This window comes from Thunnus maccoyii, chromosome 20 (genome assembly GCF_910596095.1).
Source record: "Thunnus maccoyii chromosome 20, fThuMac1.1, whole genome shotgun sequence".
In the NCBI taxonomy this organism is placed as follows: domain Eukaryota; kingdom Metazoa; phylum Chordata; class Actinopteri; order Scombriformes; family Scombridae; genus Thunnus; species Thunnus maccoyii.
In genome coordinates, this window is record NC_056552.1 from 13,434,253 (window position 1) to 13,461,958 (window position 27,706).

Consider the following 27,706-nt stretch of genomic DNA (forward strand, 5'->3'; position numbering starts at 1 on the left):
ACAAATGACATCCCCATCAGCTTAGTCTTTCTTTCTCTTATGACATTACTTGGATACAGTGAAATGAAATACATATTATTGTATATTTATTGCTAATCATCTGTTATGGTTAATAATGTCAATGTAAATATTTAACATTGTTTACATTGTTTATGTTACTGACATTTTCAACTGAATATCAACTGTTTGTCGCTTAGCAGTTGAGAATCAGGATTGGCGTCTCCAAGTGTCTCAAGTGTTTCTTTATTAAACTAACAAAGCAATCAGGAAACAATTCAGTGAATTGTGCACTAAGAGAAAGCAACACAGTGTTGCATTGAGTGAGAGTCTACTCAGCTATCACGCTGTAACCTCAGCCTCCATTCAGAGTAAGTGAGCTGAACGTATGCTCTGCTGCCGCTCTGCACTGAAAAATCAGCTGACTGGAGGAAAGCAGCGCCCTGGCACTTTGGCGTCTGGCACCGCACATCTGGCATTTAAAAGGCCTCGGAGCAAACGTGCTGACATGACTGTTTCGTGTGGGCTCTTTCTCTATTCTCAGCCACCTGGTTTTTGATATCTGTTGTCATAGCGATGAATGACACTAACTGGAGCGTTTGTATTCGTCTCGCTCATAGATGTCACTGACATAATTTACAACAGTTATTGATATTTAATTAAGGAAAAATCATAAATGGTCTCTTGACCTTCTTTTAATATGCTGGTTGAGTTTATCAGAAAAAGCTGCGCTAGAGTCTTGAAAATTTGTATTAATGTGTCAGATTTTTGGAAAACGACCCCTTCTTTAACAGATGTAGCTAAATAAAACATCTCCGCATTAAAACACTCTTTATTAACAAAATATAGGAAGTTACAATCACCACTTCGGCCTTCAAGCCAACATCCATATGGGTTAGATATAGGGTGCAGTCATTCAAGTAGATTCGTGTCCTAAAGGCATAATTGTCCAAAGCTCATTCTGCTTAGACAATTTGAGAATGGCCTGCAGGAGCAAATGTTTTTTTCTGCTTTGTCTTTTACATTCAAACACTCGCTCACTCACTCATTGCCATTCTTGTTTCGACGGGTTATCGTTCTGCAAATATGATTTCCCCACAACATCAGTTCTGCTTATTGCATAATTACAATCACAACTGTGCAGACCACCGTCGCATCCTTAGGGATCTCATGCTGTAAGCAGAAACATACATTATTAAGGTGGAATGTTTTTTCATATGTGAGGAAACATTGTCTAAATATCATCCAGGTTTGATGAGCCTCTGCCTCCCTATGAGTGAATTAACGGTAGTTTGCATTTTTCATGAAGTCCTTAAGTTATGAATGGATCACAGTGAATTGCAGTCTCTAGAAAGTACAGAATGCTATACTGGCCAATAATAATTTGCTTTTATTAACATCTGCACATTTAAATGGGCTATTTACATTATCGAATGAGCCAAGAGTCTTTGTTCATGGAGCGCTGGTTTCTCTGCTGCATATATAAATCCTTTGTATAACAGGCTGATGTCTTTTAACATTGAGTGGAGAAACTTGGGGCCTGGGGACTACAGGTGTATGAGGGAGAAATTCATGGAGATAAAACGCAAGGAAAATACTGTGCACTCATGCAGTTCACAAAGATCTAATCATAGCGTTGAGTCGAGGTAGCATCATTTTCACTAAAACCGTGCTAGTTGAACTGTATGAGGCTGGAATTTGCTGACATTACTACACAATATCGGAAAGCTGAATCTTACCCCTGGAAAATGATCCACCAATAAAATATGGAAGACAGCAGTGGATACTGTGGGATTGGTTAAGGCTAAAACAGTAAAACTCACACAACTTAGGTTAAAAATGGGAAGAGGTACGTGAATCATCTCCTCAGAACAATTTTGGTGCTGCTCCAGTATTTTGTTAGAGAAATCCACCTTTGTTTGTAGAGTAAATGTACTCAATGCAAAAAAACTATCATATTCTTTTTAATTTCACCATTTCGCTCAAAACTTCATAACCAGTTTTTAATTTACTGATATTACTAATGATATTTGAAAAGCAGGAAGTTACATATTCATATTCATTTGAGTGGACAGGAAATGGACCAGAGTAACAGAAATGCTGTTTCTGTTTCCGTTTCCAAAACCCAGAATTTACTTTATGTATGTCAAAGAGCTGAAAGTATTAGTGCTCTTTCCACATTATTGTTTGTTTTGAACATTTTGGACAAAAGACTGTATGTCTAAAACTGATTGAATGTTAAAGGCCACTGGTACCTAGGGTGCAACAAAATTATTGTTTTTAATTAGATTCACAATAGAAGCAGAAAAGGCCAGTAGCACTTAAGCTGCAAGTGGTCAAGAAATGCTATTGTCAGAAGGGAAAATTACCAATCAAGAATGTGTGATTATTGCTCAACATTTAGCTGCTTCAAAGCAAGTGTGTGAAATGAGGTCAGGGCAAGAAGTTTAATTTACTGCAGTTTAGTTTGGTTTGCTCATTTGTCTGCTTTTAGGATCCAAACAACATTCAACTGTTAAATCTTGTTAGTAAACCAGGTCTAATGATGATGATGATGATGATGAGGTTTTCTATTCATAAATAGAATAAGATTGTGTACTTTCTGTCATAAGCACGTCACACTGAAGATGTACAGCTTGGCAACCGCATACAAAGCTGACAGATTCGTTTCTTCTTAGTGTCCATGCAGATTTTTGAAGTGTGATGTAAGACTTTCTGTGCCGTACATTGTGGAAGGATACGGATTAGGTGTGTGTGGGTGATGCTGATATATTTAACCTTCACTGGCCTCTGAAGTAAAATGGGCAATAAATTAATTATTGAATTAATTAAGTAGGCGTTTAATTTGATTTTTAAGCAAAAATAACAAATACTCCCTGGTTTCAGCGTCTCAATTATGAGGATTTGCTGCTGCTTTTCTTTATCGTTTGTGATGAATAGATTTGGATTTTGCATGGTTGTTAGTATAAAAAAAGCAATTTGAAGACATCACTTGAACCTTTAGGAAATTACCATTGTGAAATATCGTGATTTGTCACATTTTCCGGGATATTTTGTAAAACAATTCACAAATTATTAGAGTATGTTTTAGATTGTACCTTTGTCACATAACACTTCCCTAAAACCCACTGCACACCAGTACAGCAGCTTTATCTTCTACTAGCTATTTTTTAATGTAGTCTGATCTGTGCCTTTTCTCCTCTCGGGGTTACATGAAAGCTAACAACTGTGCACAGAGAGGGGTCATTCTCCTGCCCTCATATGGCCCATTCCTCTAAATCTCTTCTCTCTCATTGCATTTCCACACACTGGCTGTTCAATAATTCAAGAAAACACTGTATAGAGCATGTTGCTGCATACAGGCTACGTTCAGGAAAGCTGCAGGCTTTCAGTCACAGAACCGTGGAACAGCAGTGGGAACACTGATGAACATGGATGACAAGAGCTTATTTAAATACATTAGACCCGACAGGAGACATCATCAAGTACTAAATTCTGGAAATGAGATTTTTTTTTTTAACTCCCAAGGATTATACCAAGCATAAAGGCGTCAAATGTAGGATTACACTTGGCCTTGGGGTTCTGCTTTGACAGTGCAGTGACCTAAAACCAATTCAGCTCAGATATTGTATGCTGAACCATGCAAAAATAAACATCATCTGAACCTGTATGGTGGGTGGCAATGATGGCTGTATATGTGTTACTTGTACCTGTGCTACAAAAACAAGACAAGACTCGATTCAAGGTTGGTTAAACTTTATGTACATCAGAACACACGCGCACACGAGACAGTGCTTTCTGTTTATCCACAGAACGGATGGATTACAGAACTGGACGTTAAAAAAGGAGTCGTAAAAAGGGTCAAGAGAAGGACAGAATGCAGGACAGGATAATGGTGATGATACCAACAGGTCATGTTGTATAGTTGCTGTAGTTTTGGAGGGTGTAGGTCGCCACCGTATCCAACAGCCAACCGCGAGTCACAACTGTAGCTTGTCTAGAGAGACCTGTGGAGTGAATAATAGAGATATTAAGTTCATATGTGTAACACTTCAGCTCCACTATGATATTCAGAGCTATGAGTTTTGAACCAGATAGTAGTATGCCTGTATTCTTAGAAAACTCAGCTGCTGAGACTTTAACTTTTCACTGTTTTACAACTGATGACACATCTGGCATTATTCCATACTGTCTTATATTCTAAATGTCAATAAATCCCATTAAAGATCAAAACTATACTGTTTTACTCCATTTCTCAATACTTTCAAAGTGTAAATTTTCTCATGTATTGGTATTAGAGACAATATACATATTAATGGAGGTAGACAGTGGTTTGGGCTTGCAGTACTCTCTAAAATAATTAAAAGTTTAAAGAATAAGTTGGTGTTTAGAGCTGCATTGATTAGTTGAATCAATTTGTCGATTGGCAGAAAAATTTTGATACTATTTTGATAACTGTATAATTGTTTGGGTTAATTTTTTTTAGAAAAAATCTCAAACATCTGCTGGTTTCAGCTTCTTAACTGTGAGGATTTCATGGTTTTCTTTGTCTTCTGTAAATGTAAACTGAATATCTTTGGATTTTGGACTGTTGGTCTGACAAAACAAGACATTTCAAGACACCAATGGGAAATTATAACAGGTATAACAGGCGTATTTCACTATTTTCTCACATTTTAAAGACAAAATGACCAACCGATGAATCGATAAAATATTTGGCAGATTAATGAAAATAATCATTTGCAGCCCTATTGGTGTTATTCTGTATTTTTCTCATTGTCAACTAATTCCATGCAACAACCAAACCTAACATGCATGCATTTTGGTCTTTTCGTGGGTTTTGTTGACAAAACCGACGGCCTTATCATTTAAATATGCACGACTGTCACCTAAAGACAAATATTCAATTATCATTACAGATAATGAAAAATAACTGGGAGAGAATAATTTAAAGATAACTGGAATAACAACACAAGAAATAAGATTCCAGACAGAAGTTCATTTCAAAATGCTGATCCAATCTGAACGTGTCTGCAAATTTGCAAAATAAGCAGCATATCCCTTTAAAGCGATAACTTGAACTAACAAATCCAGACTATGTCTTGTGAAACATAATCTGAAGTGTGTGATCATACTCAAATGCGCATCGCTATACGCCAACACATTTCCATTACATCAGAGAAGGGGTTGAGACAAAGACAGAGGTGTGTGTGATTTCAATCAATGGTGCAGAAAAGGAGGATAATGGGGGATAGAGAAGGGGAGGCTTGTGGAATACTCGATTACCTGCGCTATGAGTGCCAGAGGAGGCGGAAAAGGGAAAGCTGCATTAAATATGCAGCAGTGCAAATTAGGATGCCAGGAGGAGGAGGTGGAGGACGATGAGGAGGAGGAGGAGGAGGAGAAAGAGGACGAGGGGTGGGGTGGGGTGAGGGGGGGACTCAGAGGCACTTGCTCACTCTCTTGTTCAAACTGTCAGCTCTCTTGGTGCTATGGCAGCCTCTCTCTTCTGTGGCCAACTTGTTTTGACATTCCCCCCCCCCCCCCCACCACTCCGATCTGACATTTTCTCTCGGCCATTTCTCTGCTGCCTAACTTCTTTCACATTTGCTTTCCTGGCAAGTCATTCCCCTCGCTCTTGTCCGCAATGTGGCTGGCAGCGTCTGCCATTTCACTGTTCACTGTCACTCTCCGACCGCCTATCACACAGGCGTTCAAATCCACGCACTGATGATGGATAGACAGGTGCACCAACCAGGATATTTGACCTTAAACTTTTTTTAAATTATTTATATACATCAGAAAGTTTTGTAAAATGAGAGATGATGACCAAACAGGCAGAGGAATAACTAATTTCATTCTGGATATGCTGGATGGCAAACATTTGCGTACTAACCAGCTCATTATTTTGTTACATTAATAGAAAAAACTTTAACTTAAATGATTGTGTTTTGCAAGATAACACCAGAAACATGATGTCATAAGGTAACTACTTGGAGCTGAAAAGTTAACTTAACTACAACTCAACAGTCTTCAATAAATCTTCTGAATGACCTTAATTATGAAGTCTAGTGTAGAAATGCTGGTATTATGTGAGGTCATGAAAACTACATCAACAAATAAGAATAAAAAGGTGTAACTGCCCCATCTGGGTCAGAGGGATGTCAGTCAACCACAGTCCTTGGAAGAAGTCTAATCAGATAAGTGATAACACCTGTGTGGGTGAGCTGTGGGAGTGTAGGGCTTTTAAGTTAATTAAAAACTGTGTTTATGTTACAACAGTGAAAATTCTTATATGAGAGAAAAACTGTTGGAGAGCATTCTTATTGTTTGGTGTGGGAAATCTTTGATTCTACCTTGTCTGTTTTTTTCCTCTAAAAGAATAACCTATTATGTGCTTATTTGCTTATTTAAATGTTAAATTGTATTTGCACAAACATGTAATTTCATTATTGATTGTCTTTCTCTGTAAACTTGCTTAACTTACACTGTGTACTCCCTGATGCAGCGTCGCGTTCAACTTAAAAGTGTTGAGACATCACTTATTCTGGATCGAGATTTAATTATAACCTCATGTCTGGCCTCTTATCTTATTATTAATATCTTCTTTATATATCGCCAACTTCTGACAATATTTGAAACAAACTAATTTCTGCTGATGCATGACGCCCATGTGATCCTCACAGATACAATACAAATACAAGTACAAAACACACAGACATAAACTCCATAGGTCTTCCTCTGTGCTCCAACCCCCCTGGTGAAGCCGTACATGAATTATGTAATCAGCTCCAGCTGCTGCTGTCAGTCTAATCCCTATGTTTATGAGCTCTGTATGTGAAAGAGTGTGTGTATGTGTGTGTGAATGAGAGAGAGAGAGAAAGAAACTGAGTGAGAATGAGATAGAAGGTGTGTTATTTTGTAGTCAGGTATAAAAGTAGCAGGTGAAAATGAAATTTTGTCCTCCGGTAAGACTCACTGCTGTATGAGGACGACCACGACTCTGATCCTGGCTGCACAATAACCAGCTGATGGGACTTCTGTGTAACAAAAAGCATAAAAAGTTAGCAAGACTCATCTGTGGTTTCATAGTAGAACATAATATAATATATACAGTACCAGTCAGAAGTTTGGACACACTTTCTTATTCAATAAATGTATATATCATGTACTGTACCAGATCAAATTACAGCCAGCAATGTTGGAGTTATATTTTCATTCCTGACTGTTTTGAAACTTAACTAAAACATCCTTTGGTTAGGTTGTAGGGGTTATTGAGTCTGAGATTTTGATTATTTGTTGATTTTTGCTTTTTAATTGGAATTAATTAATATGGCATTTGCTTAACATCATTGCATTTATGTCCTACTTTAACAGAAAACCAAACCCAGGAGACAAATAATAATCATAAACTGTTATGGTGGTTGCAGCTTTGTGAATTAGCAGAATATAATGTTGGCAGAGACAAGCACTTTACAGTAGTCTAGTCCCTGCAGGAAATAGTTTGCTTAAATTATAAAACTTATAATATGATTCATAAGAATCATTCCAAGTGAGACATGCAATGTACTGCGAGGAAGGAAAAATAAACACAAAATCACAAAATCACAAGATGTTGAACGTCAACATCGTTGAGACAGGTAGAAACTCTTACCTGCTTACTGTCAAGGTGAAGAGGATCTGTCACTACAGCTGCTCCACATAACTCCACCATCCACTCCAATTCATCTAGAATAAACATACACGCCAATGTCAGCGGTGAAATGTTGACCGTTTTGGGGAAAATCAGAAAACTAATTGTAATTCTTGTTTACCTCTTTATCCCCTAAGGGGACTCGTGATGAGCTCAGACTTGCTTTGATCAGAGGGATGTACACAGGTCAATACTTAAGTCTCCTCTCAAATCAATGAGAACATCTCACTCAGTCAGTCAAAACACTTGGTTTTTAACCTGATTTAGGAAAATGTGCTCTTACCGGTATTTCAAGAGACACAACAAACAGGCCTTCAAAAAAAAAAAAGCAACCTTTAACATGTGAACACTCGATTAACTGGCTGTGTACTGTGTATATAACCTCATCATGTAACATACATAAACCTCAGCTATTAAATAATGGATGAAGTCCTGTCAGGCTGAAGAAAACAGACTCCATCCTCACGCTTGTGCCGTGTAAAAAGAAAGTCTTTAAACTATGTGTGCTAGCTAGCAGATGTCCACCCATTAGCAAAGCTTCATCGATCCAGCAGGCAGCGGCAGGATGCTGCAGGAGCACTTAAAGAGCCCCGGGAAGAAAGAAACCAAAGAATGCTGCCTTGTGGGTTTTTTTAAGCAATGTGCCCCCTGAGACCTTCACCCATGATCTATCTGTCAATTCATCCATGTTGGAAAGGTAAAGCAAAATGTGTTTTCCCATGAAGGGCGACCGAACTCCTCTCAACCTTGAATTTGGAGGTTAATTACAAAAGCAATTAACAGTTTAAATTGTTAGGATTGAAGTTCACAAATGGGTGCAGGAACTGTAAAGCCAGGCTTCACCTCATTTACACTGATTTTCAGAAGCACTGTCTACAAGTGAAACATCATTCCCACTTTCTTTTCAGAAATAATTTCCAGGCAGCAAGCAGACTCCATAGCAACCGCTGTGCAATACGACAACACTGCACCAGAAATGTCTCATACATCTCCTTAGTCCGTATTCAATCCACCCACTCTCTGGAATCACTTGTCATTGTTCTCTAGTGGCAGAATGACAGGGGTTAAAAAACAGCACAGGTTTCAAGCTGTTCTTTGTGTCAGTCAAAACCTGTGTGAGCTACTCTCACTGTCCTTTTTATCGTCGTTTTTTTTTCTCTCCACCTTCTCTTTAAAGCATGGCGGGTGTCTATCGGAGTCCTGCAGGACACCAACATCAATAAAACTGAATAAGTGTGGTTGAGCAAGGTAATTCTTGATTCAGAAAAACAGAACGGAGGAAACAGCATGACGGCAGCTGGAAAGAGGCAACAATTCCGTGAAATAACACCTTAGGTTTTCCGCAGTAGTTTTCTTTGAAATCGTATGCAAATGAAAGCGTAAAAAAAAAAAATACTTGTTTTTGTGGTCAGTAATCAGAGACATTATTGAGGTGTTGAGATACCTGTGGTGTTTGAGTGCTGTGTTTCTCAGACAAACAAGAAACTGAACACAATTGCGCTAATGTTAGAGAGAAAAACTAAAGTAATAATAATGGATGATATATTTTTATGATATATTTGACTGTATCTGAACCTATTAAGCACCCTCAGCTTTCTCATTACATATATACATTTCATGGTATTAAGTAAATCGCAGTTGTTGCAGTGAAAATTTCAAATTACCTGGATTTAACTCTCTGGTGCCAAATTAATTTTAACAAAAAATTGCTCATTTTATGCAACCTCTCTGCTGGGCATGGACAGATTAAGTGAATTTTAGGTAAATTTTTTCCCAAAATGTCAAACTACTCTATTAATAACCAAATTTAAAGGCAACAAACAAACAAAAAGATTATTAGCCAATATGTTAACTGAGTTTTTAATCTCTTAAATTTTATTGATATTTGCCTCAAAACTCCAGTATTGGTCGGGCTCTACTGGAGCTTGAGATAGAGAGAGAGAGAGAGAGAGAGAGAGAGAGAACGAGAGAGGGGGAGAGAGGAAGAGAAAGAGAGAGAGTGTACATGTATAGCTGCTGTAAGTGTTTCACGCTTTCACAGTGATCAGACATAACATCTTCGCTGTAGTCTATGATGTTGTTGCCATGTTGTTGTTTACCTGTAGTCATGTCTGTAAAAGGTCCTTGGAAGCAGATTTTGTGGTCCTTCATGAGCAGCTAAAAAGAAAAAGATGATAAAAAGTAAGGAAAAAAAAAAAATACTCCAATATGCAATATCTGCCAAACTTCTGCAGCAAAGCCAAAGAGAACATTTTATTCAGTGAATTTAACCTTCGGACAATGTTCAATAACACTGCATGTGATTGACTGCACCATTGCGACTGAGAGTGTTTCTGAACTCTTCACTGGTAGAGCTGAAGCACTTAACAAAGCATATTCCACAATTTATAACAGGTATTCCTCACTTACTGTGTAAAATAAAAACCACAGACCTTGTTCATTTTTTTTTTGCTCTCACTATACTATAGTAAATTCAAGGATGAGTTGAACAGAAAAGAGCAAACAGAGCCACCCTCACCGTGGTAATATCACGCTTTAAGCACGCCCGACACCGGGGACGTATTGTTTTATTGCACTCAGGGTCAATAAGCTTGCTTGAAATGGGAATGTAAAATTGTTTCCTTGAACCATGGTAGCGACACACAGTCTCATACAGTGAATAGCTGCATGTTTGGAGGATAAATGTCTGAGCTACTGGAGAGAGAAATACTCATTTCTCACACCTCCCTGTCCGTCCATAATGATCATTAGCCAGAGGTGCTTGGTGAGATGAAAAAGTGTTTCTGTTGCAGATTTTTAATTTAGACAACACCTAATGTCCTTGAGGGGGTATTAGAGTGGGTGACTTGATAAAGTACACGCCAGCCATATATAAGTGCAAGCTCATTCATACACACACACACACACACACACACACACACACACAAACAAACACACACACATACACACCCAGAGTTGCTTTGACTGATTTCCTGGGCATCAACATTCTAGTGACAGACTCCCTGGCACTCCATTTCATCTGTTAGTCTGTTTGTCACAGTAGTGCAGGTGACAGAAAGTGAATATGAACAGGACAATCTGTCTGGCTCCATCAAAGTGCCGGGGCTGTGGTGAAGCCACTTAAATAAGCCTGAAATTACTAGCTAATTCAATTAGCAGGGGTTTCTTCAAAGGCAGCGATACGGCCAACATGACATCTAGCCATTTCTAATTTTCCCCCTCAGTGGCAACAGAACCGGTCCTACTTGGCCTTACACGAAGAGGAAAATTACCATTCGCTCTTTGCAACAAGACCCGAGCTAAGAGGCTGGTGCAATAGAAGGAAACTAGTTCAAGGGCTAGTTTGTTGTTGAGGCGCTTTATCTTCTTTTCTTCATAGAATCACTCTCTTCTTTGTGGTCAGGGATTGATTGTACACAGTAGGGACAACAATCGTTGTTATTAATAACCCAAGTTATTGATGATTATTAATGTTCTTTCTTTCTTTTTTGTTTCAGAGACCATTCAAGAGACCATTTCAATCTCTTGCTGTTTTGATTACTTTGTGAAAACTAGTGGACTGTGTGATTGGCTGACTGGTACCTCTTCATGTCATCTACTGTATCTACAATCTACACTTAAGTAAAATTAAAGTCCAGTGATCTAAGATGCACAATATGTAACTGCATGGCCAATCACACGAAACCGTTTCATATCACCTTTCCTGTCTATCACTGCTGTGCCGTCTAATAAGGTTGAAATGCTCAAAAATATCATTTAACAAAGAGCTTTGTGTTACAGTAGAGTTTTAATATCTTCTCATGGGGCAGGTATTTCCAGGCACTTAAGGTGGAGAAAGAGGACAGATGATGTTTAAATCATAAAAACACGTAAAACTATAAACTATAGAACAGGAATGACAGTTAAAGTCACACGTTAACACGAACTCCTACCGCTGATTGAAGGTGGAAAGCAGCTAGTAGCTGAATCTGATATAAAAGGAGATTAATGTGTTTGTACAAGGTTGCTGACAAAGACATTTTATAACATAAAAAGTACAAATTGGATGAATGTACAGATAGCCCAGCTGTCACTGTTTCCAATCTCCAAACAGAAACTAGTTTGGGGAAAAGGTGAACCTCATCATTATTCAAATGCTGACTTAAGTATGTGACGTCTTTGAATAGATCGGTTATCGGGTGAATGTTTCCAGGCTTGTGAAGTGTACAGTGAATTAGAAAAAAAAAACATTTCTAGAAATGTAATGTTCAATGTGCAGGTATCAGAAATAAAAACAATACAGCTGCAGGTGAAAGCAAAGAGTGATATATCACCATTGTTTCATTCGTTCAGGGAGATCCCTGCCTGCACTTCTTACCTTTGGAAACGTTTAGATCAGATAAGCATTATTGTGTAATAGACAGTCTTGTTCAGTGTGCGAGGGACTCACATTGTTGTCATCAGTGGTGCGAGCTCTCATGGGGCCCTGGTGGTTGGGCCCGTTCACCACGTCACCTCTCACTTCAAAGATAGTCTGTTGGAAAATACAGCAAATCTGTATGTCAGTATATATGAAGCTCAGTGATGATGTTACAACATATTTCCTGCTGCTATTATCTTTTTAATAACTGATGCAATTATTCACAAGTACACTAAACATCCTTCAGTGTGACAGCATTCATCTTATTATTGAGTCCGAGTCCGTTTCCACATTCGCTGCGTGATGCATAAAACTGCTTACAGACCGGCCTAGACGTAGTAGAAATAAATTTAAATGAATGGCTATACAAAACAAAGCTTGGCAAAGGATTGTACTTGCATAGCAAAGAACCAGATGCGGGGATTGCTAAAGCAAATGGATGACAAATAATGCATGAGGTATCACAGCAAACCACATGGAGAGATTCATCATGCAGCCTTAATTCAACATCGAGACATACAGAGATGTAACAGGGAATCACCGGCGCGCAAATTCAAGGAACGCACAGGCAAGCCTACCTCATCTAAGAGTTTCTTCTGTTTGAAGCACTCTGCAATCCCTGCGGAGAGGAAAGCGGAACAAGAACTTAGGAGCTTATTATCAGAAGCACAAGCGGTATCTTGGTGGCTACTGTATTATGTAACACTCCTTTTATTCCAGCCTATCTCTCCATCATTATGTTATGTTTTGTATTTAGAGTAATTGTTCTAGACCCATCGGTGAAAAGGGCTTGACGGTGAAGTTCAGTGGATACTCACACTGGAAGCTCACCACCCACTTCCTTCCTGCGATGCCGAGGAAGTACTTCAGCGTGCGCTCGCATACCAGTTGTTCATCTGGTGGAGAAAAAAGAGAAGAAACAGAGATGTGTGAGAAAATGTGCAACAGTACACACAACCCCCTCCCCCCCTGCACTCACACCTTGCTTTTAAAAAAAACAAAAAAAACCCCAAACAAATCTCTTACTTTTGTTGACATTTCAGCTGTTATTTAATAAAGTGTTGCTGTCATACATCACGCTAAAAGCCCCAAAGGAATTTACTGGTTGACTCTTGAGGTTAAACAAAGTGGCGGAGCTCCGGAGAACACAAGTCACATTGGAAATACCAGCTGAGACACATGACAGTGACACAGATTGGAACACGTACTGCAGTATGTAAATACAGTCTGAAAACATGCTAAAAGCAAAACAAAGCAAAAAAAAACATCCTGCTTGACTAGCTATAACTATTCCAAGAAATGATTCCATCGCTATGTTAACATGTCAGCTAGTAAATGAGTAAAGCCTGAAGAAAAACAAAGTATTCCACCTTTATAAGTGCAGGGCTTGTTTCTTTTTAAACTAACAGCTATTGTAGGGATGATATATTCCTTTAACTGACACCTTTAAATTCATTTAAAACTTTTCAATTTAAAAAGTTAAAGTAGTTCAGTTCCCTTGATCTAAACCAAAGAAAAACAGATCTATTGTTGCCTTTTAGTTTTAGTGCAGTAAAGTTTATTCTGCTGACCCAAAGCAAATTGTGCACTTCTCTTTCTTTCTTTCTCTGACAATCAAAAAGAACTCACACGGAGACAACTCGCTGATTATGAGCGTTGTCATTCGAGACCGCAAAAGGACTTCATCTGTCATAAATCACAGCATGTGGCGAAATCCGCACAGCGTGGGGCCGAATGCTCATTGTGATCGACACACACAATGGGTTAATTTGGTTAGCTTAGCTCGTGAATTCCTCCATGTGTCACATATCCATAATCACATAATACTGTGTTTGGTCTGGTTTTTTGTTCTAACAAACAACAAACAAAACCACGGCAGAGTTTTTGGACGCGGTTTAAGAAGGTCTGGCTGGTGGTTGTTTGGTCTAACTGAGTGGTTCTCAACATGAGGGTTGGGACCCCCCCCAAAAGTGTCATAAGATGATTAATGGGATGGGAGAGAATAGAAAGTAATCAGTGAATTTAAATACTTTTATAAATGATTCTTAACACATTTGCAAAAATGTCTAAAAACATGTTTTCACTCTGGGTTTTTCTGTGTTGTTTGATGGGTAAAAATGGGGTCTGACTACTTCCTGAATCCAGTGTATTTCTTCCTCATAAAATCATATTTATGTTTCTGAATTCCCCTTTTCTTGTTAAATACTTGAAGTTTTAACATTTCAAGTCTCAAAAATGTATTCAAATTACACAATTTAAGAAGAAAAGATCACTTTTTCAAACTGATCACAGCTCACAGACATATTGAACCTGTAATTTAAGGTCATTTGCAGACATTGCTTCGTGTTAAGGGGACATGAGCCAAAAAGGTTGGGAACCAGTAAGTCAACTTTTTGGTTTGAATGACAGCCTTTTCACCAGCCAAACTAAATGAACAGTTCATTTAAACTGCACTCAATAGGTCACATGAACACAGCTTAGAGCAGCATATAGCCACACAGGTATAAATCACGGTTGATCAGGAGGGTCAGGGGTTATTCTTCCTTCAAGAGATATAGTAATTACACACTGATTTGTATTCAAGACAAAATACACCTCTAATGGCTTAAAATTATTTTCTGCCAACAGTTAGAAGGGGACGTCTACTGCTCCTTAACAACCTTTAACCGCAAAGATCAAGAAGCCCAGCTTTCCCTGTTTTTTGGTTGCCCGGGAAACAGCTGCCATTAAAAAGGCTTCTTAAACAGTGACAGTTAATATGGTGCTTTGGAGACAGCGAGCTTTGAAATTAAAAATAATCTATCAGAGAGGGTAATTAGCATAGAGCGGATGAATGGAGGAGCAAGTGTGTGGGTGAAAGAGAAACACAGAGCTTATCTCTAAGGAGTGCTTTAAAAAGACGCACAAAACTAGCTGTAACTACATGTAAGGAGAAAATGTTTCTCTGGAAAAAAAAAAAAATGCAAATGTTCTCGCTTGAAAAAACATTTAAACACGGGAACTAGAGAGATCTAAAGTGCAACTTTAAGAGCCAATTTAAATGCTCTAACGCGTATCAAGACAATTACCAACCATTAATTAAAGTGGATCAATTCAGTTACAGCAACGCTTGTAACAGTTACACTCTTAACTCGTTTGTTGTCATATATATTCACACGAGCGCGATGCATATATATATATATATAGTTGTACTGCAGGTGTGCGTACATACCTGTGCACATTATGACATGTGTCACCTCTGGCGTCACCCGGGAAACCACACGGGCACCAACTCGCTTGGCAAACTTTTTAACCATTATCTGTAGACAGCAGGATGTGACTGGTTAACGTATCCTACAGTTAAATGTGCTCAATAAACATATTCATTTACTGAATAGACACCTGTTCAGTAGGCTCTAATCCAGATGACACTAGCACCATTTTAGCTTTGTTCCTCTCTCTCTCTGGAGTGTTGTTTTCTTTGTCCTCTTGCCCATCTGATGGTGAGCCACCGCTCTTAAGTGTTTTGGCTGCTGAGCTTGAACTCGGTGCTTTGGAGGCTCCGGTGCCGTTTACATTTGGCCCTGTGTGTGTGGAGCGCTGCCCGGCTGAAGAGAGAGAAAAAACAAACAAGCAGAAAGTATCAACAACAGTCAGAAAGAACATCGTCTGACCAGAGATATCATAATCACATTTTTTGGTTATCTGGCACATAAAGGCTGCCATGAACCTCTTGAACTCAGCTAAACTCAATCAAACCAAACCTTGCTGGCCTACTAAAAACATCATGGGAAGCAATAAAGAGTAACTATCCCTAAGTGGCACTTTTCCATACAGATCCCCCCGTGTGTGTGCTCAGAGAAACCAAATGGAAAAGTGTGGAATCATCACATAATATAAAAACATATGTGCTACTGAAAGTTAGAAATGCATCCCCCCCCCCCCCCCCAAAAAAAATGGTTACATTTTCCAACATCACACCAGTAGCCTTACCCATCTCTGCAATGCCGCCAGGCTTTGACACACCGGGCTGGGCGAATTCTTTGCCATCACATGGTCGTGGATCTGACTCCCATCCTGCGTCAACAACGTCTTTCCTGCTAAAGGGACGACATGTATATGAACTTTTGCTCCACACTGAAGGAAAAGAGCCAACATGGTGAAGACAGTAGCTTCAGTTGCCAAAGCAGCTGCAGGGATGTCCTATGCAGACCTGCAAGATCAATATTGGAGCCAATAAAAGCAATTTTATATTGATTGGTAGTGCATATATCAAGCTTGTGCATCTGTCTTCTCAACTCTGCCAGTAACTTAAAGCAGCTCTTGGTTGAAAAATGTAGATGAACTTAAATCTCACCAAATCCTGTCCAAACCTTCCTGCCAGAACACCTTCAAACTACAAACTCCCAACAGAAATTGTACAAAACACTGTAAAAAAAAAACTCCATAACCATACTGGAAACCTTAAAAAAAATATTATCTGTGATCTAGGCTATGTATGTTTTAATGATGTGCTATCCAGCTCTATCTAAACTGAATTTGGAATTACTAATTTGAATTACGCAGTGAGAAAGTATTAGGGCGGTGACACATACTTGTTGTTTTTGACTCAAACAGATTGGATTTGAAATGAAACAATAACTACAAGTGCTGACTCTCATCACTTATTTGATGGTGTTTATATTCACACCAGATGCGCGGTGTAGGAACAGTAGCCCCTCGTTACACAGCAGTCATCCAAATTTTAGGGGACACAAGAGATAGGACAAGATAAACTTGACTGAGTAAAGTCATCAAACAGTATTTCATATATGGTTGCTGCTAATCCTTTGCTGATATCAGCAGGTATCTTCCTCGGTGATGCTCTGACACACCTGCACTGCAGTCATCCTCACTTGTTGCTTATTTCAGAGGATTTTTGCTTTAAGTCTGGTCTTCAAGTGAAACACACGATAAGTTGGATTGATGTCAGGTAAATGACATGGACGATCAGGAACATTTTACAGTTTGGTGGTTAAAAAAGTTGTTTTGTCTGTAACATGTAAGGTCATTCTCCTGCTGCACTGTCCTAAAGCCGGGGGGATCATGTACCCCTAAACCTGAATAACATTATTTCATTTCAAATCCAATATGTTGGAGTCAAAACAATGAAAAAACACTGTCCTCATACTCTCTTATTGCACTATAAGTGTGCACTGTGAAAAGAACTATAAATATTAGATCAGAATTTGTTATTCGTGGGAATCAGTGACAAGAGACGACCTGATCGGTTTCTTTTATATCTAAAGTTTTAAAAGTTCTCTTTCTTTCTTTTCTTTTGGGTGCATAAGACTTCAGTAAAAAACTGGCGACGTGCCTACATTTAAATTACCTGTACGAAAGTGATAACGGCTCATTGAAAACTTGTCATATACTCCAGGGCCAAAACATTCTTTCCAATTTCACCAGTGTGCTCGTGGAATCTGCGCTTTTTAATTTAGAGCACAAACTCCTGTCTTGTAAAGCAAAGCCCCTTCCATGTTTTTATCTGCCGTCTCTCTCCATCTTTCCCCCCTCTCTCTCTCTCTCTCTCTCTCTTGCCTGGAGGACAGCACTTAGAACCCTGCAAGGCGAGAGGTTGGGGGGGGGGGGGGAGGAGTGCAGTCAAGCAGGAGAGATAAATTACTGTGGCAACACAAGTTTCTCTCTAAGTGCTCTAAATGACATATAAGATGCAGTCAGTAATGACTTTTTTATTCTCCACAGCATAAGCAGATTCTGGGTTCATTAGTGAGATTATCCGCCTGTCCTCTTGAGATGCATCACCCTGAGAGAGAACAAGACCGGCGACACACAGACACTCACTAACTTTCTCCTTCAGTTACAGACTGAAAGAGACCAATTACATGCCACTTGCTCCGGTTACTGTTCTGCTTAATATGGCTGTACTGAAATATAGGTCCATTTAAAATGTATTAACAATGTATACAACTCTCTAAGAAGAGAAATGCAAAGCGCTGAGGCAGATATCATTTAATTACATTTATTATTGAAGACAGGTTTGACAATAAGGATTGTCTCTTGCCCTGAAGCTGAAAACACTGGCGTACCGCGACTAAAAAAAAAGACTTTCTGCTATCATTTCTCATCTAATTGACAACTCTTCTTGTTGCAAATTGTTTTGTATTTCAGTTTGAAAACCATCACATTTACTTAAAGTTACTGACAATTACCACAAATACAGAATAAATGTCCATTATAGGACCAGGCAGATCCAAAGTCATATGCCTACAAATCTCTCCATCAACTTAAACGTATTATCAGACATATAAACAGAAAGAATTGCCATCCGCAAGAATTTCCGCTCATTAGGAATGACAACTGTAAATCCGGTTTTTAAATGTCCAATTCCTGAATCGTTTGGCTGCGATACAATCAGTTCCTTTAATCATTTCCTGTGGTCTTCAAACTATGACCTCATGTTGGTAAGCAAGCTTTCATGTTTCTATCATGTTGGAAGTGAGCCATGCTAGTCAGTATTTCTGTGGTTTGAGTGTGGTTGTACCTGATGCTTGTTGTTTCAGTAAGACTGTTTACTTTCTCCTGAACAGAGATGAAGCAACAAAGCCTTAAACACCTGTGTGCACTATTTTTCCTGCAAACTGTTGTTGTGTTACTTTTTATCATTTTAATGTTTCTTTTTTAATATTTTGCAGTGTTATTTATTATATATAGAAAACTTTATTCACAGTCAAAATGTTATTTACTTTTCCATTCAGTACGGCTTACGGTAATAAATTACTCATTTACTTATTATTAAACAATGGTTAATCAATGGTTATTTCATTTATTTTACTTCATTGTTTTGTTGATTTTTACTTTTTCGTGGCAAGAGAAAAAAATCTACCTAAAAGTTAACATTTCTACATATTGGTACCAAAAGTTACCATTAAAAGGCATTACCTGTCTGAACTTTGGTCACATGGAGGGGGTCTGTGTGCGTCTGGGCCTGGGGACAAAAAAAAAAATCATCACATTTATGTCAGCTGTCATCATCCAATCTAATCCATGAGTTTAACTAAAAAATAAAGACTACAGTTTGGGGTCACTGTAATGTGATACATTTCTTAGAAAAGAAGAAAGAAGTTGATCTGCGATTCATATAAGAATAAGAACATTTTCATGTTCAACACCACTAAAACAGCAGCAGTAAAAATGTAGGGCTGCAACTGAAAATTATTTTCATTATTGCATAATCTGCAGATTATTTTCTCAATTACTTGAGCAATCGTTTGGTCCAATAAATGTCAGAAAATAATGAAAAGTGCCCATCCCGATTTTCCAGAGCCCCAATTGACGTCTTAAAAAAAGCTTGTTTTTTCCAACCAATAGTCCAAAACTCAAAGATATTAAGTTTAATATCAGAGAACTTAAAAAAAACAGCAAATAGTCACATGTTAGAGGCTGGAGTGAGTGAATTTTTGCTCAAGAAATTAAAAAAAAAGAGAGAAAGAGATCAAAATAGTTAATTGCCTGTCGATCATCTAACTGATTAATTGACTAATTGTTTCAGTTCTAAAGAGGCCTACATTTGTTATATGCTTACCTGTGGTCTTGGAGCTCTGATGTGTTTCTGAGGGGACTTTGCTGGCAGGACTGCCCTCTTTCTCCTGAAGCACCTCTGTAACCAGAGCCATCAACTTCTCCAGCCTCACCAGCTCCTTCTGCATCTCAATCTTTTGCTAAAAGAGCAGAAAATACAGTTAAGAAGAGAAGCTTATAATTACAAATGAGTCATACCGTTTCACATAATACACGGGGAGGGAAGGGATAGCGGTAAGAGGAGAAGGAATGCTGCAATACAACTTTTACTACAATAACATAGAGGGACACAAACTGGCTGGCTGCACATTTGGTGTCTTGCAAAACAAAAACAACTGTCAATCAGTGAAGAGGGACTAACACTCATCCAGTCAGTCATTATTGGAAGGAAATTGGTGTTTCTGCTGCCAGACAGCAGTTATTGAGGAGAATATATGGCGGAATAAGTGAGTGAGCACTTAGATTTAAATAATATTTTAAGTATATGGAGGAGGTTAGAAAACAAAAGAGAGAACAGCTTTCAATTGAGGCGGGTAAAATCTCAGCTCCATAATAGCCACAATGTGTTGAGTTTACTTATTACACAGCCAGCATCAGACTTTGTTACCTAATGATACAATTTATATGTCTAAAAAACAAGTCTAACACTGCTTCAGTAGGCTGATACCTTGAATTTTATCCCTTGAGTTTACAATGCAAGTGCATTGATTATGTATGAACCTCAGTTACATTAACTCGGGCATTTGTGTGCACAAACACACAATACAACAATACCAACACTCTGTTTGCTCAGATGTGTGTAATCCTGGGCCTTTTTCTAAACCCCGGGGCGTGAAACTTGAACTCCCAGTCAAATACAGTCGACAGATAACATTGAGAGCGCTGGAAGATGGATGAGGGAGAAAACAAGAATCATCTCCTAGGCTGCATTTCCTCTAACGTAAATGAAATGCAATTCAGAAAGCTGCTGAGGGGGACATTTTTTACTGAGCGAGGTAGTCTGTCATCCAGGAGCTGACAGGTTTGGTTTGGGGGAAATGTGTTGGCTGCCCTCTGTAGGGCGTAACATGACAGTGCATCATTAAAAAGAAGAAGAAGAAGAAACAGAGCAATGCTGAACGAGTAAATAGATAGACTTGGAATTTCTCATGTTTGATTTAATGGAAAAAAATCTCACTTTGACACAAACTAAATCAGATCCACTTAAAAAAAGAGTGTATTTGTAGATATATATAAAACAAAAGGAAAGTAATTGAGAACATAATTATATTTACCTGAGTGACAAGGACTTCGCTCGAGAATTGTGATGATTCCATGGAAACACCAATGTCATTTACTGGAACATCACCTGCAGAGAAGAAAAAAATCTAATTGCTTTGTGTCTGAACACTTGAGATTTTTTTCCCACATCTTCTAGATACAGACATTTTTAAAGTGGGAAACAACAGCAGAACAAGCACATCTTTTGCAGATGCATAACAAAAGAGAAGATTCATTGCGTTGTGTAATCTCAGCAGGCTGCGAGACCTTAAAATGAAGCCGTAAAAACTTTCAGCTACTGAGAATCGACTTACATTCATCTGGCGTGCCGAACAAGTCCACAGACCCCTGGCTGGAATCAACGCAGTCCGGGCTCGGGCACGCAGGTGGACGGCTCAGCTGCTCTGCTGCATCAGCTGTAACACGTGCACCTTCACATCTGAAGTCTCCCTGATCTTGAACACTGTCATCCTGGCGCGCCGCGGAGGGAGGAGCTGATGTTCCGAAAATTTGGGTCAAAGTCGGTAATTCTTCTTTGGATCCGCTGCAATCAGACTCGGATGAAGACTCGAGCCTCTGAGACTTCCTCCTCTTCCTTGGGTTGCTCTTGATGGAGGAATGGATGCTGTGCTCTTCACTTCCACGGCTGCTTGTCTTTGTTTCATGGCTCAGTTGGACAACTGGTATTCCAAGGCCGTCGGGAGTTAAAGAGGACTCTGCATTTAAGAAGTGTTTTCCAGAGCCGGCTGAATTTTCCGGTGAAATGCTGTCTCTTATCTTCTTCACTTTGTCAGCATCCCTTGCAGTACAACCAAGCTCACTGTCTGTGATTTGAGAACACTTTGTGGGTTCATTTAACTCCTCGTGCTCACCACCTCCAGACAACTCAACAGCTGCAAAACAGAGTCCAGAATCTACTATCTGAGGGACAACAGAAAAGTGAGGACTCTCTATTTCACATTTTGACACTTTATTAGGACTGAGGGCACTACTGACACTATTCCCGAGGAGACAGTTACCAGCACTGTCCTGAATTGAACTACTCGTATCAGGGATCAGCCCTTCTTCTACTTCTTGTTCTGCTTTGTTGGCAACTCTATTTTTTGTCAGGACGGGCGAGTTAGACGGGGGTATCCAATCACTACAAGATAAGTTGTCATTGTCTTTTAACACATCTTGGTTAGTGATGTCAAATCTTCTCTGTTGTGTAGCCTGTTTGACACCAGAACCAGCATCATTTCTCTCCTCGTGCACATTTTCTTCACCTAAACCACGGCTCCTTTTCACATTTGGACCGCCAAGATGGAAAGATTTCCTTTTAGTGGTTTTGAAGCTCCTGAGCAGTTGCTCTGTGTCCATCTCGCTGTCATTCTTATCCTCCTCGATTTCTGTACTAGCACATTTAGTCTCACAAACTGAAGTCTGCGACGGAATATTATTTGGGAATTGATCAGTTGGATTGTCACTTTCACGTGCTGAATCTTCTACAGCTGGACTTGTAGAGTTTGGGACCATGGGTGCATCAAAAGCAGCACTAGCCTCAGACAGAGTTTCAACAATGGACTCTTTGACAGATGTAACATCTTCTGTTGGTCTGGGAGGAGATCTTCTTTCACCAGACTCCAAGTTTTCAATTCCTCCAATATCTTGATCATAAACACATCCATTTATTTTGGCCATGTTTCCATTCTTAGGTGAGGCCAAATTACCTGATGTTCCACCGTTAGCGTCCTCAGATTGCTCTGCCACATTGCTGTCTTTTCCAGGTACATTCGTTCTGAAGTTTGTCGGAGCACATACTTTCTTGTGACCTTCCTGGACTTCCTCGGCAAAGAGTTGAAGCCTTCTGCTTCTCCTGGTGCTCCTCATAATGGGGGTTTCTCGGTCCTCGCTGCTAGGGTAATTCTCAATATGAACTTGTACTTCTTCTGGCTTTTGTCTACTTTTAGGACTGGTTTCTCCATTTTGAACTCCAACCAAAACAAGGGGCTTCGGCACTCTGATAGGCTTGCCTTTTTCTGACTTAGTGTTTTTACCCTTCCTCTTGTCAGTTTTCTTTTGTTCAGAACTTTCCACTTTTGCCTTAGCTTGCTCTTGCAAATCACTGTCAACCTGCTGCATAGTGCTACGCATCCTTCTCTTTGACTTTCTTTCTGGTTGACGTGGTTCAATATCAGACCCAAGACAGGAAACCTCATCTTTGCCATTATTATTGTCTCTTTCTGGAATGCTGTTCAATTCTTCCCCGTTCTTGTCTTTGTTCTCCTTTTCACTATTTTCCTCTGTGACTATCTCTTCTGCTTCTTTATAAATTTCACTACAGGTGTCATTTGCTTGTGCTATCATTTGTTGCTCTTCTTCCGTGTCACTTTCTTTTTTATCTTCAGAGCTGGTTTTCTTTAAACAATCAGCAGAAGTGAGGCTGTTCTTCTTTCCTTTGGATACTTTTTCAGGTGTCATGTTTTCTATAGTTGAAGGGTGTGTCGGTGGTTTGACAAACACTTTTTGTGGAGGAGAGATGTTTTTATTCCCTCTTCGGTCTCTTTTGTAGACAACCCCGAACACCTGCTCTTCGAGCGCTTTAGCACGATCCTCTCTCTTAGGATTTACATCACTGTAGCGTAGATTGACGTGTATTGTTGAAGTGGAAGACGAGCTGTCAGAATCGTCTGGGTCACAGGTGTCTTCGGTGGGTTTCTCTAACTCAAGACTTTCCTCCGTTGGAACTTTCATGAGCCACTCAGCAACCTTCTCAAGACTTCTCTTCTGTCTCTGCTCTAAAATCTTGTCAGGTTCCAAATCCTTTTTCTGCTTCTTCCTTGAGGACTGTCTTCGAGGTTGGTTTTCTGTCTCATCTGGAATAAGTAGAGGGTGAAGAGAGGATTCCTCCAATTTGGCATTTCTGATTTTGCTCCTAGTTCTGTGTGTTGACGTCGCCTTTTCAACAACTTCTGACGTTTCTGTTTCTACTGGTTCCGCGTCATCTGTAGGGCTGGGCGGTTTCTTTTCTGAAATTGGTAGGGCCCCACCGAGGCCGCTGTCAAGACCTTCATTTTCTGTTGTCAAGGGACTCGTGTCTTCAAGTCCCATCAGTCTTGCAAATCCATTTTGGGCTAAAAGAGGATGGAGAAATGACAAATTCTTAACCTTTAAGAACACACACTTCCCGAAAGATGTGCATAATGCATCATCATCACCTATTAACTCCACTGTTATCGACTTCTACTACTACTGCAAAATTGTTACCATAACAGATGCAATAATTTACATATATCACTTGTCACATTCCACCGCATAAAGACTTCATGACTGCACTGTATCCTAAAGTAGGCCCATATTAAATTAAAGCCAATCTAATTTAGATATGTTTCTTTATCCAACTAAGCACTTCAGAACTGTAACCACACTTTAACCAAGGCTGACTTTACATGACTTTTTTTCTAGACCACTAATAATACCATTTATTCTAAATTACTATAAAAAGAGCTTGTAAATAAAAGTAAATATGAAAACTGATTTGAGGTTTAAAAAAACACATGACCCACCATATAAGGCCAATAAGATTTTACCTGCTACAGTTGAAGAGTGAGACATTGGAAGATCATCATTGTCTACATTTTCCACGTTGTCAGCATCAGTACCAGGTGTATCCCCAGACGACATATTGTGAGTATGTTCATTAGCTTCAGCATCTGTGACACTGGTTAAAGGAAAATGCATTAGGTAAGCTACAATTGAAATTGAATACAGTGAGTGAGTAACTGAGGATAAGTGTTATTTGGACTAAAAGTGTTTCTTACCCTGATTGTCTTTTTTGCTGGGACATTCCAGTAAAGTCTGAAAAAGTAAAAATAATGTTGTTAGATAATGTAATGTAAGTCAGTTTCACAAAGTTATTTCAAGAAGTCGGTGATGTAGCCTTACAGTTTGTGCTGGTGTCATGTTCATATGCCTGTATCATATCTTGCAATCCTGCTACAAGTCTCTGAAACCCTGGGCTCTCCCGCAAACTCCTGCATGAGTCAAAAACATGTGAGTGTTATAATATAATAATGTAAATATTAAAAACAATGAACTTTCAATATGTCATTGCGCTGATTATGTCCAACCTTTTCGTTATCTCGGCTTTACACACTGGACAGCTGGCTCTGTTTTGTTTGGTGTTGTCCAAAAGCTTCGACATACAAAATCTGGTGGAATAGAAAAATGTGCATATTGCTTATGAGTGCATTTAAAAATATTTTACAAAAGTTTACATAATCAATCACCTAAACAAATGTTACTTACTTGCAAAACTGGTGGTCACACTTAGTAGATACAGGTGCAGTCATTAAATCCAGACTAATGGTGAAAGAAAGTATGGAGTAAGTACAGAGCCTGACAGTTTTCCTAAATTACAATCCTCATCTTATAATTGGCCAAAAAAACTAGAGATAGGATGAGAATGGATTTGGCTTGTTTAACACGTCTTTTTGTTCTGAATGACACTCACCATATGGGGCACTGCAGAGTCTCCCAAAGGACTGCGATCCCCTTTTTGACATCTGTGGCATTTGGAGTTTTCATGGTGTTTTTTAAAAGCTACACATGAAAAATCAGAGGACAAACACAGGTTGTAGACAATATGTGGCTGTCAGAGTACTACTAAAAAAAAATACATAGGTAAGTATTTTCCACAGCTGGACAGATACTGAAAATGTAGTGATATTGAATGACAGTCCTTTTGTTATTGTTTGTCCACCTTTAAAATGCCCTTTAATGAAACAAAACTTAGTGAAAAAAGAAAACAACCTTCTCTATGTGATGGACAGTATGTCAGACTGGCCCTGCGGCAGCAAAGTTACGATGGCTGTATAACTGTGTGTACTTTTGGTCATGTCACATCTACTGTACATGTAGCTTTGTTTTCCAGGTAGCTAGCTTTAATGGATCATGTAAATAGCAGGTTACTAAGGCTGCTAACAGTTAGAGTGACATAAGGTGGCCTACAACACACATATACATACACTGATTATTCAGCACGACATCCTACATGGCTGCTGTCATGTATATTAATTGGACACAGATACGTTAACTGAAATGAGTCGTGTCAGCTACTTAATTATTAAAGTCCTCCTCCACTCAAAAATATCTTTTCTTCTTGCTCCTACAGTTAAATGTTTGAGCTTCACTGTGCAGAATGATGTATGTGCAAAGTTTGAAACTAGAAGGCTGTTTTCACATTCATCTGCTGATTGCTTATTGAAAATCTGATTTTAAGGGGTGGGACTACAAGCATGATGTATGACATCACAACTAGTTTGGAAGCCAATTATGGTTCAATAGGAAATTTACACAAGTGAGATGTGGAAACTTGAAGCCTCCAGCACACATACATACAGAGAATACAGTGTAATTTACATTACAGTGAGTAGGAGACATCTTGTCCCCAGCAGTTAAATTTGTGAAATTAACAATGTGTATATTCATAGATTAGGGATTTTTAATGAGGGAGAAGGAGTAGATGTCATTTAAAGGATATTAACGTGGTAATCATACTTTTTTGTGGAAAAAAACATAACAGACACACATCATTGTTCGAAGCAGAGTATTTTTATATGTCTTAATACATGTCTGGAGGGGATCTTTAAGTTTGTAAGATGCTTCAGTCAAGCAACAGTCTAGTGGAAGGGTTGGCAGACCAGTCCATAATCAGTGTATACGATTAACTTTGCATAGCTGTGACACTGAAAATCACTTTGTGGCACCATTTTGAAAAAGCAGAATACAAACAGCAATGATGACATCCGTGAAATCACTCACAATTAACATTGATCGTTACCTTATAAAACACCGTTTAATGTTAATACAGTTTTAGCTGATGTTGACATTAAACTAAACATCGGGCAGGCCACCTGCTATCATGTTTTCAGAGCTTACACAACCATAATACATCCATTTTCACAACTAGCTTGGCTCTCTTTCTGACTTTTGAGGTTGAGACACTCGACGGTAACACGTAGAGAGACCAATAGGTGACTCAAAAAGTAGTTCACTGTTTCTGAAATGTCGCTGGCTAATAGCTAAAAAGTGAATGTTTGCAAATTTACCTTTTTCTTCATACAAGCTGAAGTTACCAACAGGAATCATTCGCTTCAGTTTTCCCGCAACTATCATCTTCTTCTATTTTTACATAACGGCCGTTTGCAGCTGATGTCACAGCGCCACCGACTGGTCCGGAGGGTGAAACACTCCTCCATCACAATGTTTTTATTCACTCCTTTCTCTTATCTTTTTTGCATTTAAGTAGCAAGTTCCAGTCTAATTTGGATAAGTAAGACAAAAAGACTAGATAAAAATAGTTATAATATATGCAACCGAAGTTTAATTTCATTTTTTCTGGGTAGTAGTAGAATAAGATAAGTTAAAACTTTATTGTCTTATACACACAATGCTGCTGCTGTACAGTACCAAATAATTCAACATTACTACACAGCATACATCTCATAAATGCCATGATAGAAAGTACAGTAATTACATGAAATTACTCAGGTTAAAAACTCAAAATCAATAAATACTCCAAATCCTGGAGGTAAAACACTGAAGGATCTCAGCTACTGCACTAGCCTCTGACATTATCACTTGTTGCAGTAATACAATCTAGCGGTATATTACATTGCATGAATTACATGAATTATATTATTTATATCACTATATAATAATAATACTATATTACTAGCTTGCTTATGCAACATTCCATAAAATGGTATTCTTTTTCTTTTACTTTGTCTATTATATGCTCGTAGTATTGCATTATT

The 27,706-nt window shown here is 38.8% G+C and overlaps 1 protein-coding gene across 2 annotated transcripts; it reads right to left on the reverse strand.

Annotated features, from left to right (window-relative positions):
* Positions 1-3,736: 3,736 nt before the first annotated feature.
* LOC121887015 (breast cancer type 1 susceptibility protein homolog) lies at positions 3,737-27,099 on the reverse strand. Of its 2 annotated transcripts, none has more exons than XM_042397531.1 (21): positions 26,999-27,099; positions 25,402-25,490; positions 25,197-25,250; positions 25,019-25,099; positions 24,834-24,922; positions 24,710-24,746; positions 24,479-24,609; positions 21,224-24,022; positions 20,924-20,997; positions 19,654-19,789; positions 19,011-19,056; positions 16,062-16,165; positions 15,471-15,676; positions 15,301-15,388; positions 12,908-12,985; positions 12,668-12,708; positions 12,120-12,203; positions 9,790-9,847; positions 7,652-7,725; positions 6,977-7,037; positions 3,737-4,004 (listed from the first exon to the last, which is right to left on the reverse strand). In XM_042397531.1, the coding sequence occupies exons 1-21, from the start codon at positions 27,008-27,010 to the stop codon at positions 3,910-3,912; spliced, it is 4,437 nt and encodes a 1,478-aa protein (XP_042253465.1). In that variant the 5' UTR covers positions 27,011-27,099; the 3' UTR covers positions 3,737-3,909. The 2 variants fall into 2 exon arrangements, with proteins under 2 accessions (XP_042253465.1, XP_042253464.1); XM_042397530.1 differs by having other exon boundaries at positions 16,062-16,168.
* Positions 27,100-27,706: the final 607 nt, after the last annotated feature.